We start from the raw sequence: 22,072 nt of genomic DNA, 5'->3' as shown, positions 1-22,072 counted from the left end.
TACTAGAGGAATCTAACAGGGAGAGCCAGGTGGTTTGCAGAGTCTTAGCCCCAGCAATACAAAACAAGGCATAGAAAGGCAGATTTGAGAGAAGGTAGCTTTGATAAAACCTCTCACAGTCAGTCACAATTTCTTAGCCAACCTAGAGAGAGACATAAGTGTCCACACCACTATAAAGGAAAGTAAACTTTAAAGCTTATTGCTAACTGACTTGTGTTGTAGAGATGAACTGAGTCTGTCTTATTTGTTGCTGAGTCTTTAGTTACCAAATTACCCCAAAACATAGCAGCTTAAAATAACAAATACTATTTCAGATAGCTTCTGAGGGTCAGGAATCTAGAAGCAGCTTAGGTGGGTGGTTCTGGCTCAGGGTCTCTCATGGGGTTGTAGTCATCTGAAAGCTTGACTCGGACTGGCAAATCTGCTTCCAATTTCACTCATGTAGCTATTAGCAGGAAGCTTTGGCTTGTTGCCATGTGGGCCCCTCTGTAGGGCTGTTCATGACATGGTAGCTGCTTTCCCCAAGTAAGTGATCCAAAAGAGAGTGAGACCTCGACCAGGAAAGAAGCCACAGTATCTTATAACCTAGCCTTGGACATGACATACATCACTTCTGCTGTATCCTATTGTCAACACAGACCAAGCCTGCAGCAATGGAGGAGGAAGTTATACAAAGGTGTGATTGCAAGGAGGCATTCTGTGCCTTTTGTTCTGCCGCAGAGGCTACTCTGTTCATATGCCCTTCAGATCACTTCTGGGTGAATGATGATGAGGGCTGACTACCATCAACTGGCCGAGTCATGTTGTCTACTGGATTGTTCAGTATCTACTTAGTTCTGTGGTGGATGCTTTTTTGCTGGATGTTAATGTGTGCTACAAATATTTTCACACTTAGTGTAACCATTTGCTGTTGAGTCCTATTCTGACCCATGTGTGTCAGAGTAGAACTATGCTCCACAGAGTTTTCAATGGCTGATCTTTTTTTAGAAGTAAATCACCAGACCTTTCTTCCAAGGTACCTCTGGGTGGACTTGAACATCCAACCTTTCAATTAGCAACCCAGTACGTTAACCATTTGCATCCTCTAGGGTGTACACATCCATATATCCATCCACATGCCTCTAACCTAGACTGCCATGTCTTTTCAGTTCTTTTCCGTCCAGTCCTGACCAGATGGCCAGGCCATTGGGCAATGCCTAGGAATCTGTATGTATTTTCACTTCAGGCTACTTCTTTCTACACAAAGTAGATGACCAAGATGCACTGTTCACAGCTTTACCCATTGGAAGATTTCCCTTCTCCAATGTCTTTCAGGACCACCTTAGAATGACATTTTAATGAACAACCATTCATTGTCAGTTTGTACCCACTTACTGAGCTGACTATTTAAAAACCAAGCTTGGGCTCTTTCCTCCTCCTTCAGCTGATGGCATGGGTCACCCCATACACACCCCAATAGGGCCACAACTATAAGCTGAGGAGGGACACTGGTGCAGCTCTGATGACATGGGTCAGGACTACTTCCTCCTGCAACTTACTCATGCCATTTGGTAGTACTTGGGCTCAGTCCCTGGTGGTGTAGTGGTTAAGAGCATGGTTGCTAACCAAAAGGTCAGCAGTTCGAATCCACCAGCTGCTCGTTGGAAACCCTATGTGGCAGTTCTACTCTGTGTTATAGGGTTGCTATGACTCGGAATCAACTTGACAGCAATGGGTTTGGTTTTTTGGTTTGGGCTCAATCTTGAATGTACCATTTTCATCTTAGGATGGACTGCTGCTGAACCTATTCAATTTTATGACTTGGCAGGTCCAACAGAACCCAGTTCATAGTGAGAAGTTCTGGATGCATGGTTACTTGGCCTGTTATCAAGTGTTCTGTCTCTACCAGTGCCCAATGACACACCAAGAACTGTTTCCCAAAAGGTGTGTAATTCTCTGCCTTGGATGGAATGGCCTTACGCCAGAATCCCAGTAATCTTCATTGTGATTCTCCCACTGGTGCTTGCCATAGCTCCATACTACATTTGATACCTCCAACCCCATAAGGTCTACTGGATTATATGGTGCAAATGGCAGGGTTGATTGCCCCATAACTTGGACCATGGCTGAGCCCTTTCCTTCTCTGGGCCGTATTCAAAACTAGTAGCATTCCATGTTACCCAGGATTTTGGCAATAGCAATATTCCTAGGTATGGAATATGTTGCCTCTAGAACCCAGAAAGGCCTACAAGATAGTTTGCTTCCTTCTTTGTGACAGGGGATACAAAATTTAGGAATGTCTTTTAGTTTGGAGGAGATATCCCAGCATGCCTCTGACCACTAGACCCTAAAAGCTTCACTGAAATGCCTTGTTCCTGAATCTTTGTATCTTTTATATCCCACCCTCTAGAGTGCATGCCTCCAACATATTAGCCACCTCTGGCTCCTTCTGTCTAATCAGGAAGATATCGCTGATATAATGAGTCAGTGTAGTATCCTGTGGGATGTCCAGGTGAGTAGGTTTTCTTTTTTTTCTACCAAGCTTTATGTCTTATTTCATCTCCTTCAATAAAGATTTTAAAGTAGGTCATACCCTTTTCATGTTAAATTTAACTCTATATAATTTTTCAGTACAATAAATGGATTATTTTTTACTATTTCTATTGTTAACAGGTGTATAGCTAGTATAGAGAGAATGTATCGATTTTTAAATATTTGTCTTGTATTGAATCATCAGATTCTGCTTTAATTCTAGTAATTCTCGTTACTAGTTTTGGATTTTTTAGGCATATAGTCTCATCAGTGAAAGAGGATTTTGTCTTTTTTTCCCAATATTTATATTTGTTATTTTCTTCTTATAATACCAGAACTTCAAAACAATGATGAATAGCAGGTAGCCCTGGCTTGTTCCTGATTTCTGTAAAAGAAGAAATTATCTACTTGTGGACAATACTGTCAGCCTGTGCTTGGGGAGTTCCATCTCACTGGAGATCTGTCCTGCCTGACCACCTGCCCTATGGATTTCAGACTTGCTTAGCCACCCTCCACAATCACATATGGCCCATTCTTTGTAATAAATCTCAACCTCTCTCTCTCTCTATGCGTATATATGTATATATATATCTCATACTGGTTCTGCTTCTCTGGTTGAACCCTGACCCCTGACTGATACAAATACTAATTATTTAGGAAGCTGTGGTAACATCCGAACAAATTAAGAAGCTTATTTTGAGCATCAGAATGAAATTTTAAAACTTGGAGCATCAGCCACTCCCTTTCAATATAATAGGCAGAGTTGCATTCAGATTTGAATCTACTCTTAGAAAACTTCTGAACTATGTTTAGGAGTAAAATTATAGATTATTTAAATCCACACACTTTTATTCAGTCTTTTATACATACATTAACTACAGCCATATAACATCTCATATGAAAAATAATAATATTTGACATTTATATAGTTTACATTTTCAAAAACTTACTTTTATCCTCAGCAAGAATTGTAGTAGCCAAATTAATTTTTTTGACTTCCATATGAAGACTATATATAGAGCCCCTTTAAGAGGGATGCAAACATATTAAGGATTAATTTCATAGCACAATTATGTATAAAAATATTTCTGTCTTGAGATAATTGAAGAACACTTTTCAGGTCTTGAATTTGATGATACTTACTATGAGTGTATACTTAGTATTTCTTGGTCAAACGCATGCTCTCAGCATAAATAGATTAAATATATATATATATATACACACACATTCCCTCTACATATATATATATACATAACACAACTTAGGTCTTCCTACGTTTTCTTTTGTTTTCTTTCAGGTTCGTGAAGTGGCTCATAAATATATTGTCTATAAATCTTCATATACTGGAAGTAGCTCAAAACTAGAATACTGAAGAACAGTAGCATTAGGAGAAAGAGGAAAGAAGCTACCAGGTAGCCATTTGGTCTGAAATAAGAAAAAAAAAAAGTCATTATAAGTCATTGCTTACACATTGGTTGTTAATATATTTAATCAAACAGTTTTTTAATAGCTAGCTGCTTTGGTATCAATAGAGAACAAAAAATAACAAGACATAAAAAAAGATTGCAAACAAATTCCCATTAAAACAAAAAATTTTAACAACAACAAAAAAATAATAAGACATGTCTACTCTCAGGCTGGCCAGGGAGGAAAATGGTGTGGTAAATATAATGAGAGTAAGTAGGAAGCATAAAATTGTATGGGAGCTGAGCAGTAAGGGAGGTGACCCTGGAAATTTGGGTAGGAGTGGGGCAGATAAAAATGCCTGAGAGTGGGGAAAGAGACCAAAGTGGCAGAGAGAGATGCATATGCAAAGGCAGGGAGCATGAGAAAACCTAGAGGTCACTCCCAGACTTTCTGGAAGTAAAACTGGTTCAGTGTGTCTAGAGCTCAGGTATAAGGCAGAGTGGTTAGAGATGAGAAATGACAGACAGACAAAGGTCAGGTGAGAAAGATACCTTATATCAAACAGAATGGATTTCAGCCCTAAAGGCAAGAGCGAGGTGCAGAGGTGTGATATAAGATTTACATTTTAGAAGGATGATCTGATTGAAGTATGAAGAATAGACAAAAGGGGAGCAAGACCAGGTATAAGGATTTTTGGGTAGTAAGCTGGGTGAGCTGTGATCAGGGTCTTAACTAAAGCAGGGGCTGAAGAAATGGAGATAAGTGGATAGACCTAAGATATATTTAGAAGTTAGAAATGGATTGAGCTTAGTGGTTGTTCAGGTGTGGAGTTTGAGAAATACAAAGCAATCAATAAAGGATGTCTACCAAGTTTGGGGTTAGGTGACATAAGCATGGTGTCACCATTCACTAATATAGGAAATTCAGAGGAAAGGGTAGTTTTTTCATAGTGTGTGTGAATATGGTTGATTCATTTTTTAACATTGAATTTGAGGTATCTGAGAGTCAACCAGGTGAATATAGGAATGTGGAAAAGAAAAGAGTAATCTGGTTTAGACTTATGGACCTGGGAATCATTAACATATAAATTAGTTCTTAATCTTTTTACAATTATAAATTCCTTTGAGAATGATAGAAGATACTGGTCTCGTCGCCAGCCAGGGAATTACACATATGCAGAGACACAGTTATTTTACATAGACTTTCAGTGGATTCCCAGATATCTGTCCTTTGACTGCACATTAAGAGCTGATACAGATGGTCAGTCATTCAGACAGTGAAATGGGATGAAAGGGCCCCAGAAGAGGATATACAGTCTAGGAGAGAACTGATGCCCAAATTCGGAGGAATACTAGCAATTTAAGAATAGAATACTCCAGAAGAAGTGACCAGAGAAATCTGAGAAGAACTAGAGAAGTGAGGTGCTCTGAAAGACTAGAAAGTATGAAGCTGTGATCAAGGATGTCATATGCAGCAGAGAAACATTGTTAAGGAGATACATATGGAAAAATGACCGTTAGATTTGTCATATAGGGTGTCACTGTGACCCTAAATTTACTGGCATAGGAGATGTGTATGCAATATTGTAGTGTGTAGAAGGGTAAATCATTGATTAGAAAGTAAATCCAATAAGTGTGCACTCCTTTGAGAAGTTTGGATAAAATGGGGAAGAAAAGGAGTTGGATAAAGCTAGGGGTCAAGTCAGAGTGTTTGGCAGTAGAGGAGGAACTGAGTAAATACACTGGCTAAGGACAGGCTCTAGTGGATAGGGTACGGTTGCAAGTTTAGAAGAAAAAGGAAAAGGTTGTCCTGGAAGGATCTGGGAGGATATAGGAAAGACTGGAAGAACAGGAGGTGTCTTAGGCTGGGTTCTGCAGAGAAGTAGAGCCAGTGAAACATATACATATAGAGAAAGAGACAGAGAGAGAGGTTTATTTCCAGGAAATGGCTCATGCAGTTTTAGAGCCTGGCAAGTCCCAAGTCTGTGAGCCAGGCATCAGGCTGGAGGCTTCTTTTGACCCATGTAGCTGCAGGGGCAGACAAATCCCAAGATTGGCAGGTCAGATGTCAGGCTGCTGGCTCACCAACTGTGAAAGCTGATGAATCCCAAAATTAGCAGGCAATACAGCAGACCACTGGCTCAAGTTGTAAGAACTAGAGGACAGATGATGATGAGCCAGATGCAGGATCCAGAGCAAGTGAACAAGCTTTGCCAGAATGCCCGTATATATATTTGATCAGGCCACACCCCTCAGGAAACTCCCTTTACAACTGATTAGCCGATCATATCAGATCACATCATGGAGGATGACCACATCATTACATAACTGCCAAACTACATCATTACATAACTGCCAGACCACTGAGAACTATGGCCCAACCAAGTCAACACACAACCTTAACTATCACAGTCTACCCCTTGTTGACTTGGTGCCTGTACTTATCTCCTTAAACCATACATGATCTCTAAATCAAGTAAATTGTAAAGTCATACTTGTGCCTGACATGATACAAGTAACATATGTAAAACCAAAAATGCACTAGCCCCCTTTACATCTTATATATTATAAGTGAAGACAACAAAAATATTTGATGCACACATACAAGGAAGAAATACTTATAACAATTACAGTCCTTATTTCTGCAACTGGTCACATGATTGTAGCTGGTATTTAGAGCTACCTTCTTCTACCACCCATTCCATATTCCGTTTGCCCTCAGCGAGAACCCCGGCTGGTCATGGTTCTTTGCTTGGTGGTTTGACCCAAACCATCATTCCTGAAGGTCTGGGCCATTAGTAGTCATGTTGGAATTGGGTTGCTGTAGTTTTCCATTGACTTTAATCACAGGGCATGGTAGTTGAAGAGACACTCTGAGGGATCTCCTGTATTCCAGACATACTATTCTTTATCTCCAATATGTAATATCAATCTGATTTCCCCTTGATAATTGGGATCAATCACACCAGTCAATATGATAACACCCCTCTTTGCTCATTGATCCAGAGGCTTGAGGAGCCCAAAGCAGCAATGTGACATTCTTAACTTCCAGTTCAATGGAATCTGTGTTGTGTCTCCAGGTAGGAGCATTCCTCTGTTTGGATCTAAGACCTCTAGACCTGCAGAGCATAGGGTTGTGGGGATAGGAAGCAAAAATTTTGTGAATGGGTCACTAGGGATAATAGTAATGCCACTCCCATTTCCACCCCTTAATTCCTGGAACCATGAATCCTGGCTGTGGAAGAAACATACAATATATTGGACTCTGTTTTAGACCATATACAGCCTCTGATAGAATTGCCACCTAGCTGGTGCCATAATTGTGTCTTTAAAAGGTCATTCCATCATTCTATTAAGCCAGGATGATGGGGAATATGGCAAGAGACCAGTGAATTCTATGAGCATGGGTCCATTGCTGTACTTCATTTGCTGTGAAGTGAGTCCTTTGATCCAAGGCAATGTTGTGAGGGATACTATCATGGTAGATAAGGGATTCTGTAAGTCCAAGGATGGTAGTTTTGGCAGAAGCATTGTGTGCAGGGAACGCAAATCCATATCCAAAGTAAGTATCTATTCTAGTAAGAACAAAATGCTGCCCTTTCTATGATGGAAGTGGTGCAATGTAATCAACTTGTCACTAGATTTCTGGCTGATCACCTCGAGGAATGGTGCTATATTGGAAACGTAATGTTGGTCTCTGGTGCTGGCATATTGGGCACTCAACAGTGGCTGTAGCCAAGTTGGCCTTGGTGCTTGTAAGTCCATATTGCTGAGCCCATGTCTAAGCTCCATTCCTGCCACCATGGTCACTTTATTCATAAGCCCATTGATCAATGACAGGAGTGGCTGGGGGAAGAGGATGACTGGTTTCCACAGAATGCATCATCCTATCCATTTGATTGTTAAAATCTTCTACCAAGTTTACCCTTTGGTGAGCATTCACATGAGACACAAATATCTTCACTTCTTTGGTCCACTCAGAGATGTCTCTCCACATATCTTTTCTCCATACCTCCTCATCACCAATTTTCCAATCATGCTCTGTCCAAGTCTCTGATTATCCAGCCAAACCATTGGCCACAGCCCATGAATCAGCATACAGTCACATACCTGGCCATTTCTCTTTCCAAGCAAAGTGAACAACCCAGTGCACTGCTTGAAGTTCTGCCCATGGGGAGGATTTCCTTTTACAAATTTGTTCCTCACGACCGTGGTAAAAGGTGTGTCTTCTGGACACTCCACATGTAGGTCTGTGGGTCTAACCTGATGAATCCACCCTAATGTGCCAATTTCCCTAAGCCTTTGGGCACCTTTTTCTACAGTGTGCTAAGGCAGGTCTGATACTTCACCTTGATTTAGTTTAGGCCACTGTGTAATACATGCTTCAGCCACCAACCATGTAAACTATTAGAGCCCTTCCTAACCTCTCAAGCTGAAACACTGAATGAAGAACTTGTGCTTAACGGGCCCCTATCAATAAACTCAGACTGGTTCAATATTATGTTCTTGAACCATTTTCCCATACCCTTAATAGCCATTATCACACATATTCCCCAGGTTTCTGTTTGTATATATTAGAAAAGTTAAGCAATTCTTTCGGAGTGCAGTGTACCTCCTCCTGGGTCACACTTTGCACTTCACCTTTTGGGGCTCACTGGGACTTAAGTCTAGTCATAGGTCTTTGTTGTTGTTGTTATTGTTAGGTGCCATGGAGTCGGTTCCGACTCATAGTGACCCTATGAACAACAGAACAAAACACTGCCCGGTCCTGCGCCATCCTTACCATCGTTGTTATGCTTGAGCTCATTGTTGCAGCCACTGTGTCAATCCACTTCGTTGAGGGTCTTCCTCTTTTCCGCTGAACCTGTACTCTGCCAAGCATGATGTCCTTCTCCAGGGACTGATCCCTCCTGACTACATGTCCAAAGTATGTAAGACGTAATTTCTCCATCCGTGCCTCTAAGGAGCCTTCTGGCCGCACTTCTTCCAAGACAGATTTGTTTGTTCTTTTGGCAGTCCATGGTATATTCAATATTCTTTGCCAACACCACAATTCAAAATTCAACTCTTCTTCAGTCTTCCTTATTCATTGCCCAGCTTTCATGTGCATATGATGTGATTGAAAATACCATGGCTTGGGTCAGGCGCACCTTAGTCTTCAGGGTGACATCTTTACTCTTCAACACTTTGAAGAGGTCTTTTGCAGCAGATTTGCCCAGTGCAATGCATCTTTTGATTTCTTGACTGCTGCTTCCATGGGTGTTGATTGTGGATCCAAGTAAAATGAAATCCTTGACAACTTCAATCTTTTCTCCGTTTATCATGATGTTGCTTATTGGTCCAGTTGTGAGGATTTTTGTTTTCTTTATGTTGAGGTGTAATCCATACTGAATGCTATGGTCTTTGATCTTCATTAGTAAGTGCTTCAGGTCCTCTTCACTTTCAGCAAGCAAGATTGTGTCATCTGCGTAATGCAGGCTGTTCATGAGTCTTCCTCCAATCTTGATGCCCCGTTCTTCTTCACATAGTCTAGCTTCTCGAATTATTTGCTCAGCACACAGGTTAAATAGGTATGATGAAAGAATACAACCCTGACGCACACCTTTCCTGACTTTAAACCAATCAGCATCCCCTTGTTCTGTCCGAACAACTGCCTCTTGATCTATGTAAAGGTTCCTCATGAGCACAATTAAGTGTTCTGGAATTCCCATTCTTCACAGCATTATCCGTAGTTTGTTATGATCCACACAGTCGAATGCCTTTGCATAGTCAATAAAACACAGTAAACATCCGTCTGGTATTCTCTGCTTTCAGCCAGGATCAATCTGACATCAGTAATGCTATCCCTGGTTCTACGTCTTCTTCTGAAACCGGCCTGAATTTCTGGCAGTTCCCTGTCGATACATTGCTACAGCCGTTTTTGAATGATCTTCAGCAAAAGTTTGCTTGCGTGTGATATTAATGATATTGTTCTATAATATCCACATTTGGTTGGAACACCTTTCTTGGGAACAGGCACAAATATGGATCTCTTTCAGTCAGTTGGCCAGGAAGCTGTACTCCATATTTCTCGGCATAGATGAGTGAGCACCTCCAGCACTGCATCTGTTTGTTGAAACATTTCAATTGATCTTCCACCAATTCCTGGAGCCTTGTTTTTCACCAATGCCTTCAGAGCAGCTTGGACTTCTTCCTTCAGTACCATCGGTTCCTGATCATGTGCCACCTCTTGAAATGGTTGAATATCGACTAATTCTTTTTGGTATAATGACTCTGTATTCCTTCCATCTTCTTTTAATGCTTCCTTCATCATTTAATATTTTCCCCATGGAATCCTTCACTATTGCAACTGGAGGCTTGAATTTTTTCTTCAGTTCTTTCAGCTTGAGAAATGCTGAGCATGTTCTTCCCTTTTGGTTTTCCATCTCCAGCTCTTTGCACATGTCATTATAATACTTTACTTTGTCTTCTTGAGAGGCCTTTTGAAATCTTCTGTTCAGTTCTTTTACTTCATCAATTCTTCCTTTTGCTTTAGCTGCTCGACACTCAAGAGCAAGTTTCAGAGTCTCCTCTGACATCCATCTTGGTCTTTTCTTTCTTTCCTGTCTTTTCAGTGACCTCTTGCTTTCTTCATGGATGATGTTCTTGATGTCATTCCACAACTCGTCTGGTCTTCAGTCACTAGTGTTCAATGCATCAAATCTGTTCTTCAAATGGTCTCTAAATTCAAGGTCATATTTTGGCTCTTGTGGACTTGCTCTGATTTTCTTCAGTTTCAGCTTGAACTTGCATCTGAGCAATTGATGGTCTGTTCCACAGTCGGCCCCTGGCCTTGTTCTGACTGATGATATTGAGCTTTTCCATCGTCACTTTCCACAGATGTAGTAAATTTGATTTGTGTGTGTTCCATCTGGCGAGGTCCATGAGTATAGTCGCCGTTTTTGTTGGTGAAAGAAGGTATTTGCAATGAAGAAGTCGTTGGTCTTGCAAAATTCTATCATTCGATCTCCAGCATTGTTTCTATCACCAAGGCCATATTTTCCAACTACTGATCCTTCTTCTTTGTTTCCAACTTTCGCATTCCAATCACCATAATTATCAATGCATCTTGATTGCATGTTCGATAAATTTCAGACTGTAGCAGCTGATAAAAATCTTCTATTTCTTCATCTTTGGCCCTAGTGGTTGGTGCGTAAATTTGAATAACAGTCGTATTAACTGGTCTTCCTTGTAGGTGTATGGACATTATCCTATCACTGACAGCGTTGTACTTTAGGATAGTTCTTGAAACGTTCTTTTTCACGATGAATGCAATACCATTCCTCTTCAAGTTTTCATTCCCAGCATAGTAGACTATATGATTGTCTGATTCAAAATGGCCAGTACCAGTCCATTTCAGCTCACTAATGCCTAGGATATTGATGTTTATGCATTCCATCTCATTTTTGATGATTTCCAATTTTCCTAGATTCATACTTCATACATTCCAGGTTCTGATTATTAATGGATGGTTGCAGCTGTTTCTTCTCATTTTGAGTCATGGCACATCAGCAAATGAAGGTCCTGAAAGCTTTACTCCATCCACGTCATTAAGGTCAACTCTACTTTGAGGAGGCAGCTCTTCCCCAGTCATCTTTTGAGTGACTTCCAACCTGAGGGGCTCATCTTTCAGCACTATGTCAGACAATGTTCAGCTGCTATTCATGAGGGTTTCATTGGCTAATGCTTTTCAGAAGTAGATTGCCAGGTCCTTCTTCTTAGTCTGTCTTAGTCTGGAAGCTCAGCTGAAACCTGTCCTCCATGGGTGACTCTGCTGGTATCTGAACACTGGTGGCATAGCTTCCAGCATCACAGCAACACACAAGCCCCCACAGTATGACAAACTGACAGACACGTGGGGGAGTTATAGGTCTAGACGCGAAAATGGGTGGTGGGGATGGCTGCTGGGAACATTTAGCAATATCTTGTAAGGCATCTATCCCAGGGGATGGGTGCCCCAAGCACTGCCTCGGGTGATGATTCAGACATCACCCCTGGCAATATATCAGACAAAGGCTTTTCAGACACAGCTGGGTTAATCTCATCAGATTGGTGTGGATAATGATTTTACTGGGAAAGGTGGCTTAGCCAACTAAGATGGAGTAATCTCTTTAGATGGGAATAAGAGGGCTGGTTCTGTTGGCACCAGTGATTCAATGGAATTTAAGGGCTCAGAGTCCCCAGTTTCCTAATTATTTGCCCATATATCCGCGTCCCAAGTTTCAAGATCCCATTTCTTCCCAATCAATGCCCTTACTTTAGCTGGGTTTTGAGATTGGCAATTCAGTTGGCATCTTAATTTAGCCACTCTTACAATAAGACACTAGATTTGGTTTTTGGCAATGTCAGCTCTGTTACTACAAGAAATAAGGCCTTCTTTCAGGGCACAAGTGGCAACTTTGAGAACTTTTATGAGGTGCTGTTTCTGTGACTCTGAAGCCCTGAGCTCATCTCTTTCTTTCATCACTTTGTCTAGCAAAAGTAGGACCAACCAACCAGGTTTCCTGTACTTCTCACTCTGATAAAATTGTGGAAAAGTATCAAACATGCAATTATCCAGAGCCTTGCTTCTCACCAATACTTGATCTATTGGTGGTGATATTTTGCATATTAATGTTGCCACCTCATGTCATGGATAAACAAAGCCCTTTTTACTACTGGAGGCAGCGTCATCAAAGCCTTTAAGACTAGCCAGACTTGAGAACCAATTTAGAAAACTCATCCTTACAGTTTTGTTTCTCTAGAGCTGCTCTCAGTACCACGTGTCTTAGGCTGGGTTCTCTACAGAAACAAAACCAATGAAGTGTATATGTATACATATAGCGAGAGAGACAGAGAGAGAGAGAGAGAAAGAGAAAGATGTATCTCAAGGAAATGGCTCATGTGGTTGTAGAGGCTGGCAAGTCCCAAGTCCATGGGTCTGGCATCAGGTGGGAGGCTTCTCCTGACTCATGTAGCTGCAGGGGCTAATAAATCCAAAATTGGCTGGTTAAGATGGCAGGCTGTTGGCCCACAGGCTGCGGAGGTTGACACATCCCAAGACTGGCAGGCAATATGGCAGGCTGCTGGCTCAAGTTCCAAGAATCAGAGGTCAGATGATGATGAGCTGGATACAGGATCCAGAGCAAGTGAGCAAGCTTTATCAGAACTTCCATATATATTGGATGCAGGCAACACCCCTGAGGAAACTCACCTTACAACTGGCTGATAATATCAGAACACATCATGGAGGATGACTACATTATTATATGACTGCCAAATTACATCATTACATAGCTGCCAAACTACATTGTTATGTAACTGCCAAACTACTGAGAATCATGGCCCAGCCAAGCTGACACACAACCCTAACCATCACAGAACGGATGCTTGTCTTTTAAGGCAAGGTGAAGTAAAATGAAGAACATGCAGTTCAGTATGAATACAGAAAGTTTGTGGATTGAGTGGGAATAGGGGCAGAGGAAAGTTGAAGATCATGCCGTGTGATTGCAATTTTTGTGGCCCTAAAAGTCAAAACTTTCTGAGTTTCTGAATACAAGACAAGTATGTGTGTCTGTCACGTATTAGATGCTACTTTCCTCTGGGTGCCAGAGATCTGCCACTTCACCTGCATGGGTGCCTCCTATCAGAGTGGATTTACTTCTTAAGATGGACACTGTGCTGTTTCCTATTTGGTGTTTTGGTATCTGACTTTACTATTTGGTTCCCCCTTGCAGCCATAATTGCTTGTTTCAGCGTTACAGTTTCCTCTGTGGCTACAAACTTAACCTGGGTCCAGGGAATGGCTTCCTGTTTGAAAGTTAATTAATTAACAAAGCATCTAATAGATGCAGACAGTATGCTAGGTGCTGGGAATACAACGATGAGTAAAAATCGACATGGTCCCCATCTTTAGAGAACTTACATTTTAGTGGGAACATAAGCATGAGTAAAGTAATAAGAAAAATAAATACAAAATTGCAATTGTGATAGGCACTAATAATGAGAGGTATAAAAAAAAATGAGAGGTATAGTATACAGGAAAAGCTTATTCAGGATTTAAAAAGCTTATATCAGGATTTAACCAGGTGAAGGACATAAAAAAAAAACGCTCCATGGGGAAAAGATAATTATTCTGCAATCTGAATAATAAATTGGTAAAGTTAAGTAGTTAAACAAGGGAAGGAACAGATTCTAGACAGAGGAAATAGCATGTGCAAAGTCCTGCTTGGGCCAGAGTATGAAGAATGCTAGGGATTCAAACATGGTTGATGGGCCTGGAGCTAAGAAAATGAGGGGCACATGATGTGAGATGAGAGTGGAGAAGTAGGGAGGGGCTAGATCATGTAGGCCATGTTAATAAGGAGTTTTAATTTCAAGTAAATAAATTTAAGGCTTTCAGGCTGATAAAATTAACATTTAGAAAAGATTTCTCTGCCTGTATTGAGGAGGATAAACTAGAAGGGGAGAGTAGTAGTTGATGGGAGATCAGTTAGGAAACTATTGCAGTAATGCAGATTAGAAACAATGGTGCCTTGGATTAGGGTACTTGTGATGGCGTTGGTAAGAAATGGATCCATTCAAGGGCTATTTAGGAGATACAATGAATGGAAGCCAGTGACAGTTTGGATGTGCTAGGTGAAAGTGAAAGGAATGAGGAAGACTTCTAGGTTTTTGGCTTCCACAGTTGGATGCACTATATCCTGAGAGGTGGAACAGTGGAAAACAGCCACCATGCTGGCCAACTCCAGAGGACACTATTCACATTACAACCTATGTGAATGGATTCTCCTGGCTCTGTCAATGAAAATCTATAAGGCTGTATGCAGTTACCCTCATGGATCAGGTTTAAAAAGGCTGGGGAAAACGATGGGGTAGGACTGTGGATGATAGATCATGAGTTCACTTATGGACATATCTAATTTGATAAGTCTTTGAGACATTCAAGAAAAGAGGTTAAGTGGGCAGTGGGGTATATCAGTCTGTTGCTCAGAGGAAAGAACTAGGGTAGAGATATGATTTTGGGGAGTCATATGTATATAGGTACTAATTGAAGTTAAGGGAGCAGATGAGCTTGCCAGGATGAGAAGCTCAGAAGGCCAGGACTGAGCCTATAGGGAGGCCAACATTTAATGACTTTTTTTTTTTTTAAAGGAGAGTGAAGAGCCCTGGTGGAAGAGTGGTTAAGCCCTTGGCTGCTAACCAAAAGGTCAAGGGTTCAAATCGACCAGCTGCTCCATGGGGAAAGATGTGGCAGTCTGGTTTCATAAAGAATTACAGTCTTGGAAAGCTTATGGGGCAGTTCCACTCTGTCCTACAGGGTTGCTATGAATTGGAATTGACTCGAAGGCAACAGGTTTGGTATTTTTTTTTTTTTGGAAAGGAGGCTGAGGCCTTCTTTAAGGAAGAGTGAGAAAGAGTGTCTACAAAAGTTTAGGGAAACCCATATAAGGAGAGAGCAGCCAAAGAAAGAGTCAACACTGCTGAAAGATGAAATAAGATGAGAACTGAAAAGTACCTCTCAGATTTAGTGTAGGCCAAAGCTATTCTAATAAGAACTAATTGGTGGAGTGATGGGAGAGAAAGTAACCCCACCACCAAAACCCATGCCGTCAAGTCGATTCGTAGACTGGATAAATTGAGAACAGAAGGATGGAACATAGGGAAATGGCAACTATGGGTGTGATAAAAATTTTGAGAAGTTTTGTCCTGCAAAGGATCAGAGAGATAGGGGTAGTAGCTAGTGGGGTATGTGGGGGGGGGGGTGGTGGGGAGGGGTCTAGGTTTTATTCATTTATTTGTTTAAATGGGAAATTTGAAGGTAATTAAAAGCCTATTGGAAACATCTAGTTCAGAGGGAAATTGAATATATAAAAGAGAGAAGAAATAATTGATTTTTAAGTCGTCTTAGAAAGTGGGAAGGAATAGGCTTCATAGCACGGGTGGAACAATTATATTTAAAGAGGAGGAATAATAAATCCTTTATTATTACAAAAAAAAAAATTGTTGTGGAGTTGATTCCAATTCTTGTAACCCTGTAAGTCAGAATTGACTCCAGAGCATTGGTACAGTGGTTAAAGTGATTGACTGCTAAACAAAAGGTCGGCGGTTTGAAACCACCAGCAGCATCATGGGAGGAAGATGTGGCAGTCTGCTTCCATAGAAATTTACAGCCATGGAAGCTCTATGGAGTCACTATGAGTTGGAATCGGCTTGTTGGCAGTGGGTTTGGTTTTTGGTTTTAGGTTTATTGTAACAGGATGGAAAGTAGATAGGATAAGTATAGATGATAATTCACTTATATCTTTGGAATCAGGAATAGAGGGAGTTCCTGTCTGATGGCTTCTAATTTCTCTGTAAAGGAGGAAAAAAATCATCTAATGATTAAAGAAAGGAGTTCAGAGGAGGGAGCTAATTAGAAAATGTCTGAAATAGTTAGAAGCATTGGTTGACCACAGAAAGATAATAAGAGTCCCAGGTAGTGTTGGAATTTCAAGTTGATCAATCTGCCCTGGTAACTTTCTTTACCAGAATTGGGCAGCTGAAGTGTAGACACAGAGAAAGCAGGTAGTTGGGCACTTGCCAGATGAAGGACCAAATCCCAGAGGCGCAAGAGAATACCACTAATAGTATGTCACAGATTGAATTGTGTCCCCCAAAAGATGTGCTGAAGTCCTAACCCCTGTGTTGGTAAATGTACCTTTGTACGATGAAGTCTGTGACAGCCAGAACTTGACAGGACTGCCTTGTTTTTCAGGGTCTTGAAAGTTGTCCGCCTTTGACAGGGTGCAGTCTTACAACTTCCCTATTGCTTGTTTTAGTGAAAAATATTTGAGTTTTCCTTCTCTGGCAGGTATCCACTTTACACAGGTTCCGGCTTTCCCATGTTTTGCTGTACAGGCTTTTTCTTTGCAGGTGTTACCAGTTTACAAAGTCATATCAGAAAAGGATGGATCCTAATCCTAAACCCTTTCGATTGGTGTCTTATAAGAGAAGGACAGACAAGGAAACAGAGTCACACACAGCGGGGAGACAGCATGTAAGGTACAGTCTGCAAGCCAAGGGACACCAAGCAATGCCTGGGACTACCAGAAATGGAGAGAGACAAGGAAGGATCTTTCCCTAGAGCCCACAGAGAGAAAGAGAGAGAGAGATGAGAGAATAGTCCTCTGACATCCTAACTTTAGGCTTCTAGCCTTGAGGACTGTAACAAAGTAAATTCCTGTTCTTTAAAGCAACCCATGCTGTGGTATTTTGTGATGGCAGCCCAAGGAGACTACTGCAGCGTATTTTTGCAGCAGTAGACTTTGAAATGTAAAGAAATGGAAAGTAAAAACAAGAGAGAGCTGATGGATTGAAAGTTGAGGCGGAAGTCCCAATAAAGATGGATTGTAGTGGGTGTAGTTGAATTAACAAGGTGGAAGGGAAAGAGGTTGTGGTCAGAGAATGGGATGTTGTAATTGATGCTTTAGGAAACAGAAAAGCTATGTACAATGACAATGTCCAAGGTGTGATTATGGGAGTAAATAGATGAAGTGTAGCAGAGGAAGAGGTCACCAAAGATGAGGAAAGACCATGATGTTGGACAGAGTTGGCCATGTGGACAGTGATGGTTGGGCTTGATATGGAGCGGAAAACTGTCAATGAACAAGGGGAGTTTGGAGAGGACAGCAATAGGACAGGGAGAGCTAGGTAATACAGCAGATGCCATGAACCTCAAAGGATCAGGATGTACTTTGTTTGATTTGCTTTCTTTTGCTTTACACGAACAAGGAGAAATAATGACCTAGAACAGGTAATGGGGCTCTGAGGTCCCTGGGGATGTAAGAAAATAAATAATTATCACTCAAAAGGGCTAAAGATGATGCAATGTCCTCAGAGAAGAGCCTATGCCCCCTATTTCCACCCGACCTGCAAACTTTGTACACTCAACTGCATGTTCCTCTCTGAACTTCACCTTGTCTCATAAGGCAAGCATCCCTCCCTTTCAGATCCTTCCTGGGCAATCTTTCCCTATTTCTCCTAAGCTTTCAACCTCACCCTATCCTTAAGACTTCACTTAAGGAGCTATAGGGAGGGCTTAGAGGACAGTCAAGGATTTAGGTGGGTTTGCTGGGTAAATAGTGGCAATTCTAGAGGGCAGCAAACAGAAAAATTGGGGAAATGATCGAGTGTCAAGGACTGGATTAGAAACAGGAAGTGCGAAGCTCTCTGCCTCCTACAAATTGATCTCTACTAACTGCTCATGGACACCAGTAACCAGTTGCCATTGAGCTGATCCCAACTCATGGAGGCCCCATGTGTGTGAGAGTAGTAGTGTGCTCCGTAGGGTTTTCAGTGGCTGATTTTTCAGAAGTAAATCGCCAGCTCTTTGTTCCAAAGAGCCTCTGGGAGGACTGGAACCTCTCACCTTTCAGTTAGTAGTTGAGCGTATTATTGTTTCACCACCAAGGGACTCTGTTCACAGACAATGACTCCCTTATTAGGAAAATAGTCACCACTAGTTAGTCCCTGCTCTGCCCTTCTGGTTCCCTTTAGGGCCCAGGTGTAGCAGAGGCTAAAACACAATCGGTAACCAAATGGACTATCCCTGAGGCTGCATCCATATTCCTTGACAGCTGGAATTGAGCTACTGGGAGTGAGTTCCTGCAAATAAGGGAGATCTTTTTCTTTTCCTCCCCAATTCTCTTGACTCCCTCTTCTGTTGGTAGACACTTGGGTGGGCATACTATCTTAATAAAAGTAACCCTAGTGGTGCAACAGTTAAGTGCTCAGCTGCTAACAGCAAGTTTGGAGGTTCAAATCCACCTAGCCACTCCTTGGTAGGAAAATGTCTGGTGATCTGCTCTGATAAAGATTAAAACAAACAAACAAACAAACAAAAGATTAAGCCTAGAAAACCCTATGGGGCAGTTCTGCTCTGTTACTTACAGCTGCTATGAGTTGAACTAACAACTAAGCTTAATATTCACCTAAATCAAACATATCAGCCTGGTCAGGAGGAGAAGTCCCTGTAAAAAGGGTATATATGTTTACCAAAGTTACTTTGAACACTCTGTTTTATTTCAAATTATTCATACAATTTACCTTCCATTAGCACCAAAACATCGAGATGTAAGTAATATTAAAAGTAGGGCTGTGAGTAACTTAATTGTTTGTCTTCCATTTTTGTTTAACATTTTAGAAAATAAACACCAGGCTCACGGCAGAGAAGCAAAGTCATTTAAGGTCCGAACTTTAATAGTAAGCCTTTTTTTTTTTTTTTCTTTCTTTCTTTCAAATTCTGCTCTCCAAGAGACCGAGAGCAGAGTACAGGAAAATGCCTTTACTATTTCCCCGGCACATAAGAATGATGGACACTGTGTGAGAGCGGACTCAGGGTTAGAGTGTGAGGACACAGTCACTATCTTGCACCAACCCCCACCTGCTGTTTTTGACCATCTGCCTCTTATATTAGGCAGAGATGAAAGATATGTGTGTTAGGAAGACAATGACTGGTGACTGGGATGGAACAATTCTCAGGAATTCTTTCCTGCTGTATCCCTGATATAATTATTACTGTTAGTTGTTGTTGAGTCGATTCTGATTCATGGTGACTCCGTGTTACAAAGTAGAACTACTCCATAGAATTTTCAAGGCTGTGACCTTTTGGAAGGCCTGTTTTTTGAGGTACCTCTAGCTGAGTTTGAAGCACCAACCTTTTGGCCAGTGGTTACGCATTTGCGCCACCCAGGGGCCTGATGTAATAGACACATACGATTTTTAGGATGTCAGATACAGGGCAGAGGTATTAAGGCTCCAGGAAAATAGAAAGTTTCTGTCATTTGGAAAACCAGATTCCATAGATAGCAAAAAAAAAATCACAAATATGGATTTAAAAAAGTCACTGACTTTGCAATGGACACTTCATACAAGATTTTTTTTTCACTATTCGCTTTCATTATATCCTATACAACAATATTTTGTGTAATAGGACTCCAGCTGTGAACCCTGAACAGCCATTACAATGCCCCTAAACCCTGAACAGGCATTACATTGGCCATGTTTTTGAAAGACATGGGCGGGGGGTGCTTTTCCTTTTCAGATGCCAGTCATATCTTTGAGAATTTCCCTCATTAAAGCCCAGTTAGGTACTGTTCATTACCTGGTAATCAATCCAAAGGTCTCTATTGCAAATATAGCTGTTAGGTTACAGAAGCTGTAATTATAAAAATATTATTAAAGATTAAGCACAATGTATTAAAAAAAAAATTCCACTGTGGTGACAGTAAAATCATATATAATAAATGGCTAATCTTAGTTAAGGTGTCATTTTCTTGGGAAGGAACAGGATAACCCTTTCCAAACCCATTGCCATCGAGTTGATTCCAACTCAAAGTGACCTTGTAGAACAGAGTAGAACTACCCTATACGGTTTCCTAGGAGCACCTGGTGGAATCGAACTGCCAACCTTTTCGTTAGCAGCCATAGCTCTTAACCACAACACCACCAGGATTTCCGGGATATATATATATTAAATAACCCAAATCCATTACTGTCAAGTTGATTCCAACTCACAGTGACCCTCCAGAACAGAGTAGAACTGCCCTAGAGGGTTTCCAAGGCTGTGAATCTTTATGGAAGCAGACTGCCACATCTTTCTCCGTGGAGCACCTGGTAGGTTTGCACTGCTGACCTTTCAGTTAGCAGCCCAGCACTTTAACCGCTGAGCCACCAGGGCCTCTTATTTACATAACAGCTGTGATGATTTCTCCATATATGCCACTTAGGTGATGATGAGATTCTTCAGAGCTCATCAATACAACCTCATTGTCCTAATAACTTTACATCATATTGATAGTTGTTACCAAGGCACAAAGACAGTGATATTAATAATAATAATGAACAATAATAACTATTGATAGAAACAATAATCAGTTAACATTTACTGAGCATTTATACTTATTAAAAAATAATAGTAATTGAGCATTTACTATGGGTCAGGCAGTGCACCAAACGCTTTACTTGCATTATCTTAGTTAATCCTCATAGCAACCCTTCCTTTAAGATGAAGAAATTGAGGCTCAGATAGGTTAAGCAACTTGCAAAAGTTTGCACAGTTGTAAGTAGCAGAGCTTGGATATGAATTCAGGGTTTTCCATGATGTTAGCTTGCTACAGGTTGATCCATTCAGGGAGCTGGACAGTATTAGAAACCCTTGATATATGGAGCTCTATTATAGTTTCTAAAGTTACTGGGTATTTCTAACTTAGCATATTGTCTATAATGAGGCAGGATATAGCTAAGTAAACATTTATGATATGGTTTCACCTACCTTCATGTAGGAGAAGAGAGGAGAAAGAAACTTATTTTAATTAAGTGTTTGCCATGTGCCCAGCAAAGTTAGGGATATTTACCCAAGGTACTTCATTTAATCCTCACAACAACTGTATAAAATAAGTATTATTGATTGATCCATTTTTATAGATAAAGGAATAGGCTCAAAGAGACTAAGCAATTTGTTTAAGATTGCATAGCTATATATATATTAGTGGCAAAATTAGGATTAAATCAAAGTAGAATCTCCTACCATCATACTGACTTTTGTCATGGGCATGTGAACACTAACCACAAACTACAATACAAGATACTATATTATTTTACATGTTACAAACTCCATAATGCTTTGTTACTGCTTTTGCTTTAAACAGTCAATTATCCTCTAGGGTAATTAAAAATAAGAAAAAAAGTTTTTTTTTTTTTTTTTTTGTAATGTTTATCTTCACTTTTATTTCTGGAGCCCTTCATTTCTTTGTATAGATCCAATTATGTTTGGTATTATCTTCTTTCTGTTTGAAGAACTCTCTTTAACATCTCTCTGGTACAGACCTGCTGGCAATGAATTCTCTCATCTTTTGTTTCTCTGAAAACATCACCTTTCACTTGGTGTACAATTCTGGGTTGACAGTTTTTTTCTTCTTCGGGCCTTTATAATTTCTAATGGGAAGTTTGCTGTTTTAGTATTATTTTTTTTAACTTTATTCTTTTCATGTAATACGTCCTGCCTCCTGCCCCTTGGTTGCCTTGGAGATTTTTCTTTATCTTTGGTTTTCAGCAGTTTAAATATGATACGTGTAGATGTGTGCGTTTGATTTTTT

The 22,072-nt window shown here is 40.7% G+C and overlaps 1 protein-coding gene across 1 annotated transcript in view; it reads right to left on the bottom strand.

The window, feature by feature from the left end:
• Nucleotides 1-3,532: 3,532 nt before the first annotated feature.
• The window catches only part of CATSPERE (catsper channel auxiliary subunit epsilon), a 192,176-nt gene continuing 173,636 nt past the window's right edge, over nt 3,533-22,072 (bottom strand). The window contains exons 21-22 of the mRNA XM_064276949.1: nt 20,080-20,133; nt 3,533-3,936 (exon numbers count right to left, since the gene is read on the bottom strand). Coding sequence (XP_064133019.1) covers nt 3,783-3,936; nt 20,080-20,133 — 208 coding nt within the window. The 3' untranslated portion in view covers nt 3,533-3,782. The remainder of the gene's footprint in view (nt 3,937-20,079; nt 20,134-22,072) is intronic.

The sequence above is a fragment of the Loxodonta africana genome, chromosome 25 (genome assembly GCF_030014295.1).
Source record: "Loxodonta africana isolate mLoxAfr1 chromosome 25, mLoxAfr1.hap2, whole genome shotgun sequence".
Classification (NCBI taxonomy): Eukaryota; Metazoa; Chordata; class Mammalia; order Proboscidea; family Elephantidae; genus Loxodonta; species Loxodonta africana.
This window is presented reverse-complemented; position numbering and strand designations above follow the sequence as displayed.